Below are 17,989 nucleotides of genomic sequence, written 5' to 3'. Positions count from 1 at the left end.
ACAGTGCCATGGTGCCCGCAAAATTGGTGAGCGAAGGCCAGGAACTATACCAGGCTCGGCGCTCCCAATAGGGCTTGCCTGTGATGAGTGACGTCTAAATATGGGAAGGACTAAGCGTGACGCTGCACCTAAACTGACAGTCCGGACTCGGCCTGACAGCAGGGAACCCCTCTCACGGTGACGTATCGGGAGGTGTGTCCTAGATACTGTCAGCGAGCCGACGGAAAGGTAGTATGTGCTCGAAGGGCTTTCGTTGGGCAGCTGACCTAGGCGATCGATGAAAGGGAGTAGGGGTACGGTGAGTTGGTCCGACCACTGTCTAAGGGGCGAAAATGCAAGAAGGTATGTGCCTGTGCGTCCTCCTGTGTAATGAATAAGGAACTATCGATACTCCCCTATGTATCCGACAATGGGGGTGGTTGCTGTCACTCACCTTTCTAATCACATAACGGGTCACTTCATTGATGAGTCACACGTAGGCTCTTTATGAGCCCCGTGTTAGCGCACACACTTTGTTTACACATGCTATTACAGCATCTATATTGCATCGTTTTTATTATATTATTCACAAAGATGTCTTTTAATGCTTTGATAGGTGTAATGATGATGTCACACTGCATTTTGGCGCCAATTTTGGGGTTAAAGGTGGTGGTTGGGGTTAGGGGTTTCACTTCCTGAAGACGGCTCGAGTGCAGTAGCCGAAACGTTGAAATAAACCTACCATAATTTTTTTTTTTTTTTTGTGCTATACCACAGTTACAAGGATGTCCAACTGGCCGAGTTCTAGCTGTAAATATGTACAATTTATACAGCCAAAGGACTTATTCTGGAGATTGTAATGCACTTCCAATATCTCAACAAAGGGCTGGTAAATCCCTCTATCACATGAAGGCCAAATGAAAAGTAGCAAAGAATCTGCAGTATTGGCTATAATCACCTATATTACAGCTTACATTAAGGGGCCGATTCATCAAGGGTCGAATATCGAGGGTTAATTAACCCTCGATATTCGACTAGGAATTGAAATCCTTCGACTTCGAATATCGAAGTCGAAGGATTTAGCGCAAATTCTGCGATCATACGTTCGAAGGATTATTCCTTCGATCGAACGATTAAATCCTTCGAATCGAAGGTCTGTCTGCAGTCTTGGTTTTAATGCATTCATTTAATTCATAGCTACAACACTGCATGCACAGGGATGTTTATCCCGTGGTTATACATATATTTGTACTGCTCTTTAGCCTTGATTGGTGACACTGGAAGGTGCAGTACTTTGTGGAGGTAAAAAGTCTGGCTCTGTATAATATATCGGAGGGCAGAGGCTAAAGGGTGCAGTGGTGGGAACTGTGAATTAATGAATCACCCCCCCCCCAAATAACATATAAAAGGTGTCACACAGTGCAGTCAATATTTTTGATGTATCCAAGTAAGCCCTATGGCACACATGGAGCTTTGATCACAATGGGGCTCTTGGGTAGAATGCAGAAACCAGTTCCTTTTGTCAACTTACAAAGAAAGGTAAATTGTCAGACTGAAGTAGTGAGTCCTTCACAGACTTCTGCAAATACACCTGTTTTGATGCACACAACACCAAGCCACCCTCCACACAACTACCAGCCTCCATTACGGAACACTTTGGCAAGGGCCTTGGTAGCAGGTGGGATTAACGGTGAAACCCACTAGGAATTTTCCAGTGCTTGAGAAGTGTTGCATTTCCATTCTCTTGGAGATATGGTTGAATGACTCAGCATGTCATGGAGGGGTGGTGGCAGAGTCCCTCGTGATTGGTTGGACCTCCAAGGAGGCTTGAACTTAGAAATGGCGCACTATTAAAGTAATATTTGAAGGGCACAATGGATGCAATTGGGCTAAAGGTGCTTGTATCCACAATATGCTCCTTGTGGTTCAGCATCATTGCAACAGGACAGGGTTGTTGTAGGCTGCAATAGTTTTTTTCTGATATTTTGTCACCTGCGCAGGAAGCGATTTTGCACAGTCAACAAAACAATGGCAGGTGGCTACATCGCCCCTGCTCACCCACGCACGGACACACACTGATGACTGGAGGAGAAGGAATTGATGAGAGGGCAGTTGTAGTCAGGCCCGGATGTATGGCGGCATGATTTAAGGGGGGCGGCATGCTGCTCAACCTCACCGACATTTTTTCAGAAACACTGGGGATAAACAGGAGATATGATAGTGTTTTAAATTTCCCATGTGACACTACCCATTGCTCCGGTCCCAATGACAAAAATTTGCCAGAATAAGGGGAGGGAGGGCGGCAAACAGCAGTGGGCCTAGGGGTGCCTGCTATGTAAATCCAGCCCTGGTCGTAGTACTTGACTGGACTAGGGGTAGGCAGAAAGAAGAGGTACATTCCCCCCCCCTCCACTGTTGCATCCCTGGCACGTATGTGCCTCTTTTGCCTACCATATTTTCTAACCCTGAGAAAACAGCAACTTGTACCCTAAAGCTGGCCATAGATGTTGAGATTTTTAAAAGATCAGATCCTGATCGTGAGACCTCGATCTTCTCAGAACAATCGTACGAATTTACCATCAACTAAAAAGACCAATTTGCCAGGAAAACAAAGGGGAGCTGCCTGCTTAGCCCTGCAAACATAGATAGATTGCACGGGGACCGACAACGATTTTTTGACCTGGCCGATCAATTTCCTGACAGATGTCGGCCGAAAAATCGTAAGATGTACGATCGTTCGAATCCCACTAACCGCACGATAATTTCGAAGGATTGGTGGGGCTTCCCTAAAATCGGTCGTTCGGCAAGAAGAATCGTCGCGTCTATGGGGAGCTTAATGGTGTTTAAGATGTCAGTAACTGCTGATTCTATGTACCTCTCTGTGGCAGCTGCTGCTAGATACTTGTTTTTTTTATCCATAGACTGCGCCACAGCCTGGTCACAAGATTTTTTGTGAGTGTGTGAGAGATAATAGAAAATGGATCTGCCTCAGTGTGGGGAGAGAGGCTAAATATTCTTGTTTCTATGAATGATTGTGTATGTGAGCCACTTAGGGAGGAATCACAAAAGTGGAGTAAAATAAAAAGGGAATAAGAAATATTACTGGAATTATGGAAGTCAAATTCACAAAAAAAGTTAATTCCATTTTGTAAATGCAACAGTTTTGTACATTTTGGAGTTAAATTGCTGTTCCAGAACGCCAAATTTGTAAATTTATAATTACAAAATTACAATACAGAGTACATAGACAGCCAGGTTGGTTTACGATTTTTGAGCTCAGGGAGGCCAACGGTAGCGAAGTTGCAATACCGTTACTTCGTCAGGCAAAGCGAAGTTACGCTAGCGATGCCTAATTTGCATACGGCGCGAAGTTAAAATATAATGGACATATATCCTGCAGCAACTACATTACACTACACAAGCCCAGGAAACCTTTAAAAAATAAAATAAATGTGTTCTATTGCCCCACACATGTGCCCACTGTATCTTTGAGTTGCCATATGTTAGGAAATGTAGGGGGGAAGGAGGGTACCCCCAAAAAAATTTACGTTATTTTTCATACTATCACCCTTAAAAAACGAAGCCAGCATTTCGTTTATATTCGTCTATTATATTGAACTTCGCCTGGTCTGACCTGGCAAAGTAAAGTCTGGCGCAAGAGGTAACGTTCAGTAAAATGCGAAAGTTAGTGATTATCGTAGTTACGTCCCTTCGCCATAGCACAACTTCGCCTGGCGTAAGGGTGCAAAGTTGTGCTAGAGTAGGTCCACTCCCGAATCTATGCCAGCACCCGTAAATAAATTGCGAAGTAACAACAATTTTCCCCTATATCTGTTCCAGCTGGGAAAGCCACATAAAGTACATATTACCACAGCTAGAGGGCTCCCAAATCTGTCTAAATACATTATGCTGCAAAAACTACAGCTCCTCTTAGCAGGAGTAGGAGTTTTTAAAAAAAGATGTAATAGGGAAGTGACATTTTTCTTGAAGTTTCAACACCTGAGAATCTCTTTTTGTTTAACCATGAAACCAGATGTCACTTGGGTACATGGTTACATATATATATATATATATATATTTATTCAAATAAATCTTTCTATTTTTTTCACTGAACAAGACCTAGGAGTGAGGTTTTTTGTATCTATTACATGTGTTTTTTGACCAGCACCCAGGCTGTTGCCATTGGGTTGAGAGTGCACCAGATTGGGGATTCATATATATATATATATATATATATATATATATATATATATATATATATATATATATATACTGCATATATATATATATATAATGTATGCATTATTGCTGCAGTCATTATGGGAGATCTGAATCGTGGGATGACAAAATAAACAGGTTTTGGTTCATGACTTTGCTGTTTCAAATCGATATGAAAAATACCAAGAGTCCAAATTAGCGGCTGTACCTGGAAATAAGGGACAATAGTTATATATTCATATTGCAGGAAAAGGAGTATATTATAAATAACATGTTGAATATATTAGTTCTCCAGCTGTAGAAGCAAACAATTTCCCTGTGCTGTTCAGCATGGCATTTCATAGGTATGGAGGTGGGCAGGAAAGTGTTAAAGGCTACTCAGCAGGGAGCCCCGTGACTCAGCAGAGTGGAGCAGCAGCTGCTCACACCGATAACCAGGGATTCCAGGAGGAGCTGGAGGGTGGAGTGGCCACAGAGTAGTGCGCCTTTTCTCCGTCATCTATAGCACCACAGCATAATACCAGCACTTACTGTATTTAATGGATATAATGTCTGATATTCCCTTGGGGCAATCTGAAGGAAGGAATACATGCAGTTTATATATGATCATTTAATGCATGTTAAAAGTTGAAAGAGTTCATTCACTGCAGGTAAGGTGCTACTTGCTTTCAAAATATATAGCACCAGTGGCAATAAAGGGGAGGGTGTCAAAGATAACTGAGGTCTCCAGTTATGAACTACAATTGCCATCATTACATTTTGGCTTTTGGGAAGTGTAGTTTAACAGTATTATTAAAACAGAACATTTCTGACTTCAGTTCCTTCATTGCAGTGAAGGTCTCTCTATAGCAGCCCACCCACTAGTAAGTGCAGGGCCACATACAGCTGACTGAGCTGAGCCTCCTGGTAATAGCCAATGAGGGGTTAGGACTTCTGGAACATGCAAAGACTATAGCAAAGAGGCAGGGTTTGGGCTGGTGATAGAAATGTTTCAGAACAGGTGGAGGCCCCCGGGTGTAAAGTCTGTCGGCTCTTGTCACCCCCAATGATCATTTTGTTGACGTCAGAAAGGTATAGTATTCAATGTAGGGAGGGAACTGAGAAGTGGAATGTGGCAGTGACCTTTTTAATTTTTTGGGTTCAGGAATATTGAAAAATTAGCTTTGTGCATGCATTGTCACATGGGTATATATATATATATATATATATATATGTGATTAAAGGTAGGGGGAACCCCTTATGCAGTGCCTGTCTTCTGTGTAACAGCCTTTTTCCGAGGCTCTGTATGTATAGAATGGCAGGGAACAGGGTTTTGTGGGGTGACAAGCTCCTTAAAGAGATACTGACACTAAAAATGTTCTTTTGTAAATATTAATCTACATTTAAAAGTTACCTATAGGTCATGTGAATCGTTTTTAGCTGATAGTTCTGCTTTTGTAAGTAATTGTTATTTGACATTCCTAAACCTGACTGTTTTGCCAAACTGACTGTCCCTTCTCAACATGTCAGTTAATATTTCTAATGCTAATGGACTACTGCTACACAAATATGGCAGCCCCCTCATAGACGAGCACCGGGAGTCAGATTGGTAATGTTAATGCATCAGGCAAATACTTTATGGAAAAATTATAAATAGCGTTCAAATACAATGTTATGATAGATAATAAAAAAAGGTTATTTTCTGATGTCAGTATATCTTTAAGATGACAGAATGTTCTCTATTGTAAATGTGTATGAGAGGCAGTGAACAATAAGTCTAGTCAGTGGGAAAATGTGGGCTTTCATTTCTTATTTATATATTTATGTTGGTGTTACTGTTCCTTTAAGGACTGTATTGCATACTCATCATTGCTAGACCCCTATCCTTTTCTCAGATCTAGGTCACTACAAATTGTTTGGGCAAAATGTCAGGTTATGGTTTTATTAAAATTCTCACATAATAAAATAAATACCAATTTTTTTTTTTATAAATGTATTTATTTGCACCAAACAAACATTACAAAATATCACAATGAAACATGCCAATGCCCTCTGAAGTAGGGCAGGACAACAAGGTAGGGGGTGGTCTGCACACATTTTTTCGACCACCCCAACAAACAAGAACATACAGAATTTGCTCCCTTGCCCTTAACAATGAATAAAGTACAATACGAGCCTTCCCCCGAACCCCCACCCCATCATTTCACCTCAGCCTGTCAGGGAAAAGGTTAAATACCAATTTTTAAACATGTCGAACTGCATTCAGACAGATCCACCAAAAATCATCAATTCCCCCTTGGACTTCTCCTGTTGAAAACTCTGTGACCTGAAAGCAAGACAAAAATCAAGGTAGCGTTTCATAGCCCCCCCTCCCCATCCATTCTGGGGGGGTACTATGAACCACTTTTTTTGCTTCTGGGTTTTGCTTCTAAAGGCCAGAATGAAGAATCATGGCCTAGTTGATTTTTTAGTTAGTGGCAGGTCGGGAGATGGGGGAAGTCCGATCGTTCGATGATTCTTACGATCGGATCTTTGTGTCTGTGGCCAGCTTTATGCCGATTAATGTATAGTTAATAATAATTTTCTTGACTGATAGAATGCATCAGATTTATAAAGACCAAGCAGATTTGTTTTATTGGACTGAATTTTTTGCTACAGGCCCTGCTAGTGCAGAGTCTACTTACTGACCGGTTAATTTGTAGCTTCTATGGCCCCTTCGCCATGCCATCGATGGAATTCTTTCTGATCATAACGGCATAACTTCAGGCCACTTCAATTTATATTGCCCTCCCCCTTATCATTCCTTTGGTCTAAATGATAGGATAGGAATATAACATGTATTTTTCAGAGAAGAGTAGCACTTGTGATCATGATGAACAGGGACAAATAGGCATTCCCTAGTGATTTTCACTTTCCTTGTCCTTAACTGAACTGGATTTTACCTTGACTAGATAATTGCTTCCTGCACAGATGGCTATTACTTGAGGCGCAAGTTCTCCCCTCCCTGACAAGGGAATGTAGCTGTGCCGATTTCTGGCAGCTCTGATTATTGCCCAGTGTATATACAAGTGTCCCACTATTCATGGTTGAGGGCATCTGTTTTGCTTAGCTGAAAAAGGAATGAAAACGGATAGATTTTAGCATGCTGTCTTGTGCTACCTCCTTACCTGCTTTGATCCTGCCACAGATACCTCACTCTTTTCATGAGTGGCTGCACCAATCCTATTGCTTGTGCTGGCTATGCTTGTTTAAATAACTGAGCACTCCAGTATTGCTCTGAACTTAAAACCAGATAATGGCCTCAGTTGAATGACAATGAATTAGGTTGGTAGCATTGAACTGCATACAATGGGCATGCTAGGTCTAGTGTAGGTATGAAGCTGATCCAGGAGCCTCTTTCTAGTTGGTCAGTTTTGATATCTTTAAATATCATAGAAAGATCAAATGCGTAGCTCTAGCAGGGCTGTTGTCTTGATAATACTGCTGTTTTGCTAGTAGTTACTAGCTCCACAATGTGTACCCCACTTTGCCCTACAGACACAAAAGGTAGCGCAAACTTCTTAGCTCTGTTTTTAGTTGTATTTTCAACAAAAGTAAAGGTTGGGTGAAGAAAAACCAGATATGCGCAAGTTTTGCTGCAAAGGTGCCTTTAATCACCAACACACAACATGTTTCGAGCACAGTGCTCTTTTTCAAGTGTATACCAAATCACAGTGTCACAGTCTATAAATACCCTCAGCCCCACCCCCTTATGCAAGTCATTGGTTAATCGGCCATTGCTGGGAGGGTTTTCAGCCTAGCCTTTAACAATAATATGAAAGTCCATGCATATAGTCTGTAAGGGGTCAGTCCAATCCAAATGTGATGTAGTCCATCATGTGTAACAATCCAAACGAATTCCCAGGTGGTGTGTGCTAAAAAATGAATCAGTTCAATTAAACACTTTACCCCTGCACTGCCCTTCATTGGGCCTGCTAGAGACACTATTAGCAGAAACCTGTGGTGTACAGGTTGTAAACTAGCTCAAATGGCTACATCATATTTAACAATGTTGCCAACCATGCAAACATTGGAATTATCGCTACTTATTAGGCTGCCACAATACAGTGTAACATATTATTATACTACATGTATCTTACCATACTGTTGGTTTCAATAATTCAAATAGTTCAAGGCAGCTTTATCTGTTAAAAAAAGGAAACAGAATTAATATCCAGATTACAAAAAACAAGCCACACTCCAGTAGTCATTTAAACCTAGTGGTTCCATTGCACATAGCTTTTTTATCCATAAGGCTTCTTTTTGTAGCAAAATTCTTTTTTTATCACCTCCTCTTTGCGGTTCCTGTACCACTTCTAATACTTGCCATTTCAATTGTGACATATTGTGTCTTAGCTCGTGGAAGTGGCGTGAGACCGAGGTATCTGTGTACGTTTTTGGTTTAAAGTTTTTGATATCACCTCTATGTTCTTTTATACGGGTCTTGATTTGTCTCCCAGTTTGTCCGACATATACTTTACCACATGGGCATTTTAGCATGTAAATTACCCCCAACGTGTTACAAGTGGCATAATGTTTTAAATGGATACTGTTACCTTTGGTAGGGTGCTGTACCACTGCCCCTTTAATAATTGATGCACAACATACACAATTAAGGCATGGGTAAGTTCCGATATTGGGTTTGCCTTTAAATATTTGTTCCATCCTCTTAGGTGCAACTGGCTCAGCTGGGCATAATATGTCTCTTAAAGTGTTGCCTTTTTTATAACTAAACAAAGGGACTTGTGTGCAAAATTTACCCAGGGTTTTGTCTCCATTGAGTATTGGCCAAAATCTTTTTATAATTTTTTCTATAGGTTTACTTTGTTGGGAGAACTTACTCACGAAAGGTGTTCTTTTGGATTTAGCTTTGTCTTTATCAGTGATTTCTTGTGACAGCAATGTATTTCTGGGGACTTCACTTACTTCAATAGCAGTGTTATTTAGTACCCTTTTGTTGTAGCCTTTGGCTTTAAACCTGTCAATCAATGTGGACGCTGCCTCCCAGTATTTATCATCATTAGAGGCTATCCACCTGGCTCTCAGGAATTGTCCTTTTGGTATCCCTTCGATACACCTAGGATTGTGGAAACTGGAGACCTTAAGCAGGTTATTTTTATCTGTGGCTTTCCTATACAGATCTGTTGTCAGTGCCCCATTTTCTATTGAAATTTTTACATCCAGAAAATTGATGGACCGGTTAGAGGTTTCTGTGGTAAATTTGATAGTGGAATGTTGGCTATTTGCTTCAAGCACCATTTCATGGAATAAGGCGACATCCCCATTCCAGATCACCAGGATATCGTCTACAAAGCGTAGATACAGTAGGATATGTTCACTATATTTATGTTTCAGAAAAAACTTTTTTTCCAACATATGGACAAATAGATTTGCAAATGAAGGTGCGACCGCCGCCCCCATTGATGTACCCTGGTTTTGCCAATAGTACTCTCCTTCAAACCTGAAGTAATTTCGTTTTAGTACTATGGTTAGACAATCTAATAAAAAGTAAATCAAATTGTTGGGTAAAGTCGTTTCTAACAGAACATTCTCAATACAATTCAACCCCTCATCCTGTGGTATTGACGTATATAAGCTTACAATATCAATGCTACATAATGTGCATTCGGTGTTTAGTAGTGGTAAAAGATTCAACCTTTGTAGTAAATCATTGGTATCTTTAAGGCATGTTGGAATACCCTGGACCAATGGTTGTAGGTAAGCATCCACAAATTTTGACAGAGGTTCTAAGACAGATCCTACACCTGAGACTATTGGTCTCCCTGGCGGATTTTCTAGTGACTTATGTATTTTGGGTAACAGATATAGCACTGGAGTACGCGGATGTTCACTCATTAAATAATCCTTTGTACTTTGATTTATAGTGCCATTTTCCCATGCATCAGTCACAAAGTTAGAAATTTCTTTGGCTATATCGTGTACCGGGTCTTTACCTATTATTTGGTAATGTCCAGGTGTAGTAAGCTGTCTCATCACCTCACATTTATATTTATCATTGTCCATAACAACAATTGCACCCCCCTTATCCGCCTTCTTAATTATGATTTTATCATTGTTTCTTAAAGATTGTAAGGCAGATTTCTCCTCACGCGATAGATTGGGAGGAATTTTCCTTGGGTGTTCCCACAGTTTTCTAACTTCATTAGTGACCACTAGTTCAAATGCCATTAATGCTTCATTATCTATTGTTGGCATGTATGTACTTTTCTTTTTTAGTACCTGAACACTGGTCGTAGGGGGTTGGGGTTTGTCATTAAAACACATTTTTTTTTTTAACAATTCAAGTTTATTAAGTATATCAGAATAACAGCAGTGTAACACAGGTAGGTAATGCAAAGTCACATTACAAGTGAATACAGTATAAACAGTGTTAGCAGGCATAACATACAATTTGTAAGTTCCAACTATTCTACCACCTTGCAGTGTCTACCCTGTGTATTAGGCAAGTGGGTATCAAGATGGATAAGGAGTTTGTATAAGCATCGAGTTGCTCACCCAATTTGCCTCAAGGACTCATACTTATACCTTAACTAAACTAACAGGGAGGGATTTTGACACCTGCTTAATCCGACTAAAAAACATGCGGGAATCAGTGACACTTTGTGTGGTTCCTTGCATCGCTGTACCATCTGAGGCGACCATTTAGTAGATCACAGGGGGGATTATCCAAGAGTAGGAATAGCTATATCCCCGTTTACTCTACATGTAATCTCATAATTTACCTTATACTGTGGGAGATGGTTGAGCCTCTAGCCATTTGTCCCATGTCTTTGTAAACTTTTCAGGGCATCCTCTTCTAATATATATCAGCTTGTAAAGAGGAATTGCTGAGTTAACTTGCTTCTGCCACATGTCAAGTGAGGGGGGGTCTTGGGCCTTCCACTTCATAGCTATACATTTTTTGGCCGTAGTAAATAAAATTGCTAAAAAAGTTCTACTTGCCCTTGTTGGGGTCAAATCCTCTACTTGGTTAAGCAACATAATCAACGGGTCAAGTTTAATTGGGAAGTTTATAACCTCGGATGTGTAATCCGTAACCGAGTTCCAGAATTGGTGTATTCTGCTACATGACCAAAACATGTGCATAAAATTTGCTGGGGTCTGGTGGCATTTGGGGCATTCTTCCGAGTATTGCATTGAGATTTTATGTAGTCTGGAAGGAGTGAGATAGGTTCTGTGCAGAACCTTAAATTGCAGTAATTTGTCTCTAGCCGCAACCAAATACTCGTGGTGTGAGTCTAGAACATCTAGCCAAATATCCTCAGTTATACAAGGAATGTCTTGTGACCAGCGGCGAAGAGGAGTAAGGTCTGAGATTGGGTAAGACAAAAGTAGTTGGGCATAAAACATAGACAGTGGTTTAGTTAGCTGAGGGTTGTGTACCCCGTCTTCGATGCGTCTCGAGGATGTGTCAACGGAGTGGCCCGTGACTTGGGCGGATAAGGCATGCCTCAACTGGAAAAACCGAAATAACATATAATTCGGAATATGGAACTTGTCTTTCAAATACTGGAAATCACAGATAACACCATTTACACAAACATCCTTAACATACTTAACATTGAAACTGGCCCACAGCTGAGGGTCTGGCACTGTTTGTACCTGTGATAGATTCGGGTTGCACCAAAGGGGGGCGTAAGGTGACATGTGGTTGGGAGGTCTCGGGAATAACTGAAGAGCTGTACGCCAGGCCTGCACCACAGCTTTCATTGGTACTGTAATGTTGCGTGAATGAGTAATGCCTCTATATAACAAGTTTTTAAGTCCTTCATATGATCCTATCACCCGTGCTTCCAAAGTAGTAGATGGGTTTTCCCTTGTCGGAGAGGCCCACCACCATGCAGTCGTTAACCTAGCTGCTAGATAATAGAAAAACATGTTGGGTGCTGCCAGACCTCCTTTGTCTGCGGGGAGCTGCAGTTTCGTTGCCTTTACCCTGGGTTGGGTAGCCCCCCAATATAGACGTGTCAGGAGCGACTTAAGTTTCTGGAAGAAGACTGAGGGAACACTGACAGGGGTTTGTCGGAAGATATATAAAAATTTTGGTAACATAACCATTTTAAATAGATTAATGCGTCCCACTAAAGACAGAGGCAGCTTATCCCAGGCTTTAATTTTATTTTCCAGGGTGAGCATCAAAGGTTGGAGATTAAGATCCATAAATAGTTTAAAATCTTTATGAATAGTAATCCCAAGATATTTAAAGGAGGGAGCCAGCTGTAGCCCTTTCAGATCAGTCGATGTGGGAGAGTTAGGGGTATCGATAAAGAACAAATTCGATTTTGCCCAATTGATTTTTAAGCCGGAGTAAGTTGTGTGTTTGTTGATAATAGACAGGGCCGCCTCTAAGTCAGAGGTAGGATTTGCCAGGTATAGAAGTGCATCATCCGCAAACAAGGACAATTTTTCTGTTTGCGGGCCCAATTTAAGTCCAACAATTTCAGGGGACTCCCTGATTAGGCAGGCCAATGGTTCCATTGCAATGGCAAAAAGCAAGGGGGACAGCGGACATCCCTGCCTCGTGCCCCGAGTGAGGGCAAATGTGGAGGAGACAATGTGATTAGTTTTAACACATGCTGTAGGGGCATGATATAAGGCTTTTGTCCATTTCAGGAAGTTAACAGGGAATCTGAGATATGTCATGATAGACCATAGGTACGCCCACTCAACCGAGTCGAAAGCTTTCTCATTGTCTAATGAGGCAATGACTCTTTCGCCCGAGTTGTCGTGCTTGATTGCCAGATTAGTATAGAGCCTTCTGAGGTTGATATCCGCTGATCTACCCGGGATGAATCCGGACTGATCTGGGTGAATGATGGCAGGAAGGATAGGGGACAATCTCCGGGCCAGCACTTTAGCCAATATCTTTGCATCACTATTTATAAGCGATATAGGCCGATAAGATGCACATTGCGTGGGGTCTTTACCCGGTTTTAATATCAGGATAATCAAAGAACTGTTGGTAGAAATTGGGAGGGCACCATTCTCACAAATGGCATTGAAAATTTTTGCTAGGCATGGCGCTAAAAGCGGACTGAACCTTCTATACCACTCCATGGGTAAGCCATCTAGGCCGGGGGTTTTCCCAGATGTAAAGGAGTTGATGGCCTCGGTTACTTCTTGGTCAGTTATGGGCGTATTCAAATTATTGCCGTCGGTGTGTGACAGGGGAGACATAGCAATGTCATGGATATACTCTTGGATAACTGAATCCGGTAAAGTTAATTTAGTCTTGTATAAGGATTGGTAATAGCTAAAGAAGGCCGCATTTATTTCCCCCGGGTGTGTGTGAACGATCCCCTGCTCATCTCGTGTGCCCGGTATTGTGGTAGTATGAGTTGGGTCCCTCGCTATTTGGGCTAATAATTTCCCCGACTTATCCCCATTTTCAAACAAATTTGCTCTGTGGTATATATGCGACTTTTTGACCCCTTCCGTTTGAGCAGTTAACAGCTTAGTTTGGGAGAGTTGCCAAGCTGTTCTGGTATTCTCATTGGGAGTTTGAATATAGGCCTTCTCCAGATCCACCACCTTTTGTGTGAGATTGGTCAACTCTAACCTATGTTGTATATTGAGGCGCTTGATGTGCACAATATATTCCCCCCTTATGAATGCTTTGAGAGCATCCCATACTACCGGGTATTCAGCTGTATTCTCATTTATACGTAAAAATTCTTCAATACTAGATTCAATGTGACCACATAGATCTGTATGAGTAACCCAGTATTGACTCTAAAACACATTTTTAATTTAAGGTTACGAATAAATCTTTGGAAGTCAATTTCCCACTCCACAAAGTCTATTTGGTATGTGGGAATGTAACCCAGGCCGTAGTTTAGTACTTTAAGTTCAGAAGAAGTAAGTTCATACGTGGAAATATTTACAACAATATTTTCTATTACCTTGGGTTCCTCTGTCTGCTGGGGTACTGTTCTCTTTGGATTGGAGCGCGAGGATTCTTTTTCTTTTTCTGGTAATAGGAGGATTCCTGCTCTAAAAAACCGGCTGCGCTCAGGTCACTGCTACGTGAGTTTTCTCTCGAATAATTCTTAAACGCCGGTGATTGCTCTCTCCTCTTGTCGGTAAATCGTCCTGCCCGTTGTTCGCTGAAATTTCTGTCTGTAAAGCGCCGCCCTCTTTGGTCCCCGTGCTGTTGCGGAGGTGAGTAGCGCTGCTGGCGTTGCTTCCTCCTATCCTCCTAGGGTATTTATAGACTGTGTCACTGTGATTTGGTATACACTTGAAAAAGAGCACTGTGCTCGAAACATGTTGTGTGTTGGTGATTAAAGGCACCTTTGCAGCAAAACTTGCGCATATCTGGTTTTTCTTCACCCAACCTTTACTTTTGTTTGAATTTTGCTTGGGATGGAAGCAAGGGTGTAAGAGACCGAAAGAAACATTCAAGGGTAATTATACCAGTGCATATTGGCTTTAGTTGTATTTTGTTTTGCAGACTGCGAGTCATTAATTAGAAAATTTAACTGGGAAATATAACCTTCCAAAAGGTTGTTAAACAGGGCTGACCTAGTTTCTTGGCCATAAGGACAGCTCTGAAGAACCTGTGCAATTTAAAGATGCTACCCATTGGTATACATTATGGGAACAATTCAGCAGGCCTAGGAAAGTCTACACTTTAGGTTGCCAATCAGTCAGTCCACCAAAGGGGCAGCAAAAGGCCCTTCCAGTCTTCCTAAAGCTATCTTCTTGTCCAACATTTTTTTTTTTAAGTTCTTTGAGAACTGAGAGGCTGAATTCAGAATTCTAGTTCAAGAAGAACCCCTGACTTTTTTTGTGACTGAAATGGAGACCTGCTGCCTGGAATGGAGAAACCTTGGGTAAAACTGCAGTAGGTTTCTGAGGGTGCATAATTTAATTTTGGTTGAGGCCTTTTGTATGGTATAGGTGAAAGGCGGCTTTTGTGCAGATATGTTTGTACTTACAAGCAAAGCTCCTTCTGCGCCACTGTTCTTTAATTCCCAGCATTCTTTATGCACCTTGTAAGGTTGGGGATTCAACTTAGTAAATCCCCAACTTAATACTGAATTAATATGCCTTAATTCATTTTTCTATTTATTATATTAGTCCAAAGATCTAAACCTTTAACCCTAACGCTGTGTTAAACATCAGACTGCTCATTAATTCATTGTGCTAGTTGAACCAGACATACCTGCACATTTTGGATTAATGCATTGGTGGCAGTGGAAACAGCAAAAGGTGCATTACTTTTGTTTGGCGTGGAAGAGTCATTTAGTATATTTTACTAACCATGTCTGTGCGTTCAACTGTGCAGTTATTTTTACTCTTTGCAACTGGGGTTTTACTTATTCTGGCAACCAATTTGTTGGTAAAGTTATTGATGAGAGAGTGATGGCAGAGGGAAGTGTTGAGGTAGACGCAGGGACACATACAGGACTATAACTAGAGTTTTCATGTACAATTCTTCAGCACACCACATACTCCTTTTGGGTGCATTCAACTCATCAGGCTACTTCCAAACGAGTCATCATATTCCATTTACAGCAGGGAGGAAGCACACCAATACCAATTGGTTTGCTTCCTCGATGCTGGAAATTCACTATAACTACAGTTAGGCAAAAGTGGCATGTGCCTAGAATGCAACATTTGGGGGCCGGAATCAGGGCAGCAGGGGAAAATTAGTTACATTTTTTGCAGATGGTGGGGTAGAAGTGGGAGAGAGGGTCCTGCCTTGGGTGCAACCAGCCTCTGGTACAGCACTGGGCACATAATATTTGTCCTGCTCAGGGCCGGAGCTAGGGGTAGGCAGAGTAGGCGGCCGCCTAGGGCACAATCATGATGGGGGGCGCACTTTTATGGTGATTTTGTTTTCTTTTTTTTAAACCCTGATTTGATTGGCCTTTATTAGTTTTTTAATTTTATAACCCGCCTATTTCAACCCCCTTTTGCCCGTGATTTGTATTGTGGGCACTCCCCACTTCCCTCTTGGCTGCTGCTGGCACAGCTACATATTTGTGGGCAATATGGTGGATTTTTGGCTCCTGCTGGCACAGGTACAGATTGGGGGAAATATGAGGGATTGGCTGCTAATGGCACATGTACAAATGGGGGTAATATGATAGCTACTGGCACAGGAACACAGATGTTTGGGGCATTATGATCGATTTTTGGCTTCTGCTGGCACAGGTACAAATTAGGGGCAATATGATGGATTTTTTTGGTTGCTGCTTGCATAATTACAGACTGGGGATAACACTATGATGGATGTTTTGTCTTATGCTGGCACAGGTACAGATTGGGGGCTTGGGGGAGTGATTGACTGCCGTTGGCACAGGTACAAATAGGGGTAATATGATAGGCTCTGGCACAGGTACAGGGGGCAGTATGAATGGCAAGATGGAAAATGATAATGTAGGGCCGGGTGGGGGGGGCACTGATTGAAGTCCTTGCCTAGGGTGCCAAAAAACCTGTCCCGGCCCTGGTCCTGCTCCCTGGACGTATGGTTGTGGTAAGGCTTTTTGGAAACTAACAGGGTCAACAAAAGAAGTTGAGAGATAGTGCTGTGTTGAAGGCAGCCAAAATGTAGTAGGAAGTGGATGGATAGGCCAAAAGGAACTTCATGCTGTTAGAAATGCTACAGAAAAGTTCTGGCGCAAAAAGGCAAAATCTGCAGGTGCAGGTAGGGCACATGAAGCCTTTTTAAAGCTGTATAAGAAAACTATGCCCTTCCTCTGATGCTTTCTAGCGGATTCCTTTGGGGAAAATACCATGCGGCTGCTCCATTTTCTGCTGGCCATTGGCTGCAATGAAGAAAAACAATGTTAGCTTTGAATTGCCATCCTTTGATTTACGTTAAATACCTTTTTACACTTTAATCCTGTCCTTAAAATTTTTCCTTCTACTGCCCCAGTCTTTTCCTTCCAGACCTTCTCCCCCTGTCACCTACCAACAGCTGGCTCTAGTCAACTAGTTTATCCAGTAAGCTCTGATTGAAGTTTGTTTGTAAATAATGCTCTCAGACTTTATTTCCAGGGATAGGTGAGTGTGGGGTTGACACAGTGATGAACAACAATACCAGCCACTTTTATTCCATTTATAAAATGACTGACGTTGCCTCAGGGATGTTCTGAAAGAAGGAATACATGCAGCTTGAAAGAGTTCATTCGCTGTAGATAAGGCGCTGCTTGCCTTTAAAATGTGGCACTTGCGGCAATGGCTGGGCAAAGGTTAATTGAGTTCTCTAGTTGTGCTGAGCTGCTATTTACATCATTCCACAATGGCTTCCAGGAAGTTTTAGTTAAACAACAGCAGGAGAGCAGCACATTCCTGACTTTGGTTCTTTCACTGCAGCAAAGTTCTCTGCATAGCGTCCCGCCCACTAGCCTGTGTGTGTGTGAGAGAGTGCAGGGCTGCACACAGCCGAGCCTCTTGGTAATATCGACCAATGAAAGGTTAGGATTTCGGAGAACAGGCAAAGGCTGAAGCGAAGAGGCGGGGTTTGGGCTGATGACGTCATTTTAGGAAGGTTTCAGAACAGGTGGAGGGCTTCGGGATGGCAAGATCTGATGCCTCGAGTAACCCCCCCCAAGATCACCTTCATGACGTCAGAAAGGTATAGTCTTTCATCATAGGGAGGGAAATGGGGAGAAGATTGTGGAAGTGACCTGGTAATGCTTTGGGTTCAGGGATATTGGAAAGTGAACTTTCTGCAATGTCAGTTGCCACATGTCCAAATGATATATTTATACGTCTATAGTGTTTCGTATAGGAGAATAAT

General features: G+C 41.9%; 1 protein-coding gene across 1 annotated transcript in view; it reads left to right on the top strand.

The window, feature by feature from the left end:
* The first annotated feature begins 5,227 nt into the window (after window positions 1-5,227).
* Window positions 5,228-17,989, top strand: part of epb41.L (erythrocyte membrane protein band 4.1 L homeolog) — a 119,083-nt gene continuing 106,321 nt past the window's right edge. The window contains exon 1 of the mRNA XM_041580884.1: window positions 5,228-5,268. Coding sequence (XP_041436818.1) covers window positions 5,243-5,268 — 26 coding nt within the window. The 5' untranslated portion in view covers window positions 5,228-5,242. The remainder of the gene's footprint in view (window positions 5,269-17,989) is intronic.

This window comes from Xenopus laevis, chromosome 2L, assembly GCF_017654675.1.
Source record: "Xenopus laevis strain J_2021 chromosome 2L, Xenopus_laevis_v10.1, whole genome shotgun sequence".
In the NCBI taxonomy this organism is placed as follows: domain Eukaryota; kingdom Metazoa; phylum Chordata; class Amphibia; order Anura; family Pipidae; genus Xenopus; species Xenopus laevis.
The sequence above is the reverse complement of the archived record's forward strand: the minus strand, read 5'-3'. Positions and strand labels throughout refer to the sequence as shown.